This window comes from Opisthorchis viverrini (genome assembly GCF_000715545.1).
Source record: "Opisthorchis viverrini unplaced genomic scaffold scaffold8869, whole genome shotgun sequence".
In the NCBI taxonomy this organism is placed as follows: domain Eukaryota; kingdom Metazoa; phylum Platyhelminthes; class Trematoda; order Opisthorchiida; family Opisthorchiidae; genus Opisthorchis; species Opisthorchis viverrini.
Window position 1 is genome coordinate 136 of NW_008754923.1, and position 1,215 is coordinate 1,350.

Here is a 1,215-nt window from a genome sequence, read left to right on the forward strand (position 1 = left end):
TATTTAAGGCGACTAAGTGAAAAGGGTCCGTTTGTTCATAACGTCTGATAAGTTTTCCTGTGTTCAGATTTCGTCCTGTATATCACGATCGTTTGAACAGTTACTCCCTCGGTAATCCTACACCAAGGTGTGAAACACTGGATTTGATTGTCGTTCTTATCGTTAATTCGTATCATTGCGCGAATCCAGTTGTGAACTCTGGTCCTCCGAGATGCGAGGTAATCACGTTCACCGCTTCTACGCCTCATTTACATGATTGGGATCTTCATTTCATTAGGACACTAAATGAACTGTTCAAAAGAGAATGCCGTAGCTGCAGCTTGCAAGTCTCGGTGTTTTTGTGAACCACAACTGTCATTTTTTCATCTGGACACCACCGATTTTATCTTTGTATCACCAGATTTACTTGAGTGATACCTGTCTTCGCAGTGTAGGCTACGTGTGCGTGTTACTAACACTTGATCATTCAACAACCAACACCTAACCGGTGTGCTTTTGTTTTGTGGCTTGTCGACCTTTGTCCATTGATATACCATCTCTATTTTCTACTCTGCAGCATCTACAGTCCAGCCTCTTTACTCTCTCGTATATATGTCCTCCCAATTCACGAGCAACTGGCCTTCTATCGTCTACTCACCGAAGGCCTGTATCAACGCGGTTTATTACCAGACCGCCTGTCCAACTTGGTCAACGAATTGATTGACCCATCTGAGCTTTCATCTGTCAGCGCGATTTCAGAAGCTCCCTGAACTGACCACTCCTACCACTTAAAATCCCGTTCCTTCAATGCTTTTAATCATCCACTTTTATAGAATATTCCATTTTAACTAAATGAAATTTCACTTCATAACAAACGTTTTATTTATTTATCAGTGGTGTACTTGGCACTTCAGTGAATCTACGTACTGTGATCCCTAATCCCACGTATGTACAACACTCATACATGCACACAAACAATTCATCTGCTTTTTCGTAATCAGTTTCTGTGATGTTCCAGCATTTCCCCCAGTATCACAATACTCATTCACACACCCGTGTAAGCATAGGAGCATAATCCTATTTAGAATTGACCGTGCTGTTCTGTTTCGTTTGACTTTGTTACACCATATACACCAACCAGTTCTTGACCAATGCTCACCAACTGCACACCTAGAGCAACCAACATCATGAACCTGGTAGTGCTGTACACGTTTGCTCCGTCATTAAGCTGTTGGT

The 1,215-nt window shown here is 42.1% G+C and overlaps 1 protein-coding gene across 1 annotated transcript; it reads left to right on the forward strand.

The window, feature by feature from the left end:
- Positions 1–556: 556 nt before the first annotated feature.
- On the forward strand, positions 557–748 carry T265_12231 (hypothetical protein; the record flags this gene model as incomplete). Its single annotated transcript, XM_009179431.1, has 1 exon — positions 557–748. A coding segment is annotated over one exon (108 nt), but the record flags the coding sequence as incomplete, so codon positions are not given.
- Positions 749–1,215: the final 467 nt, after the last annotated feature.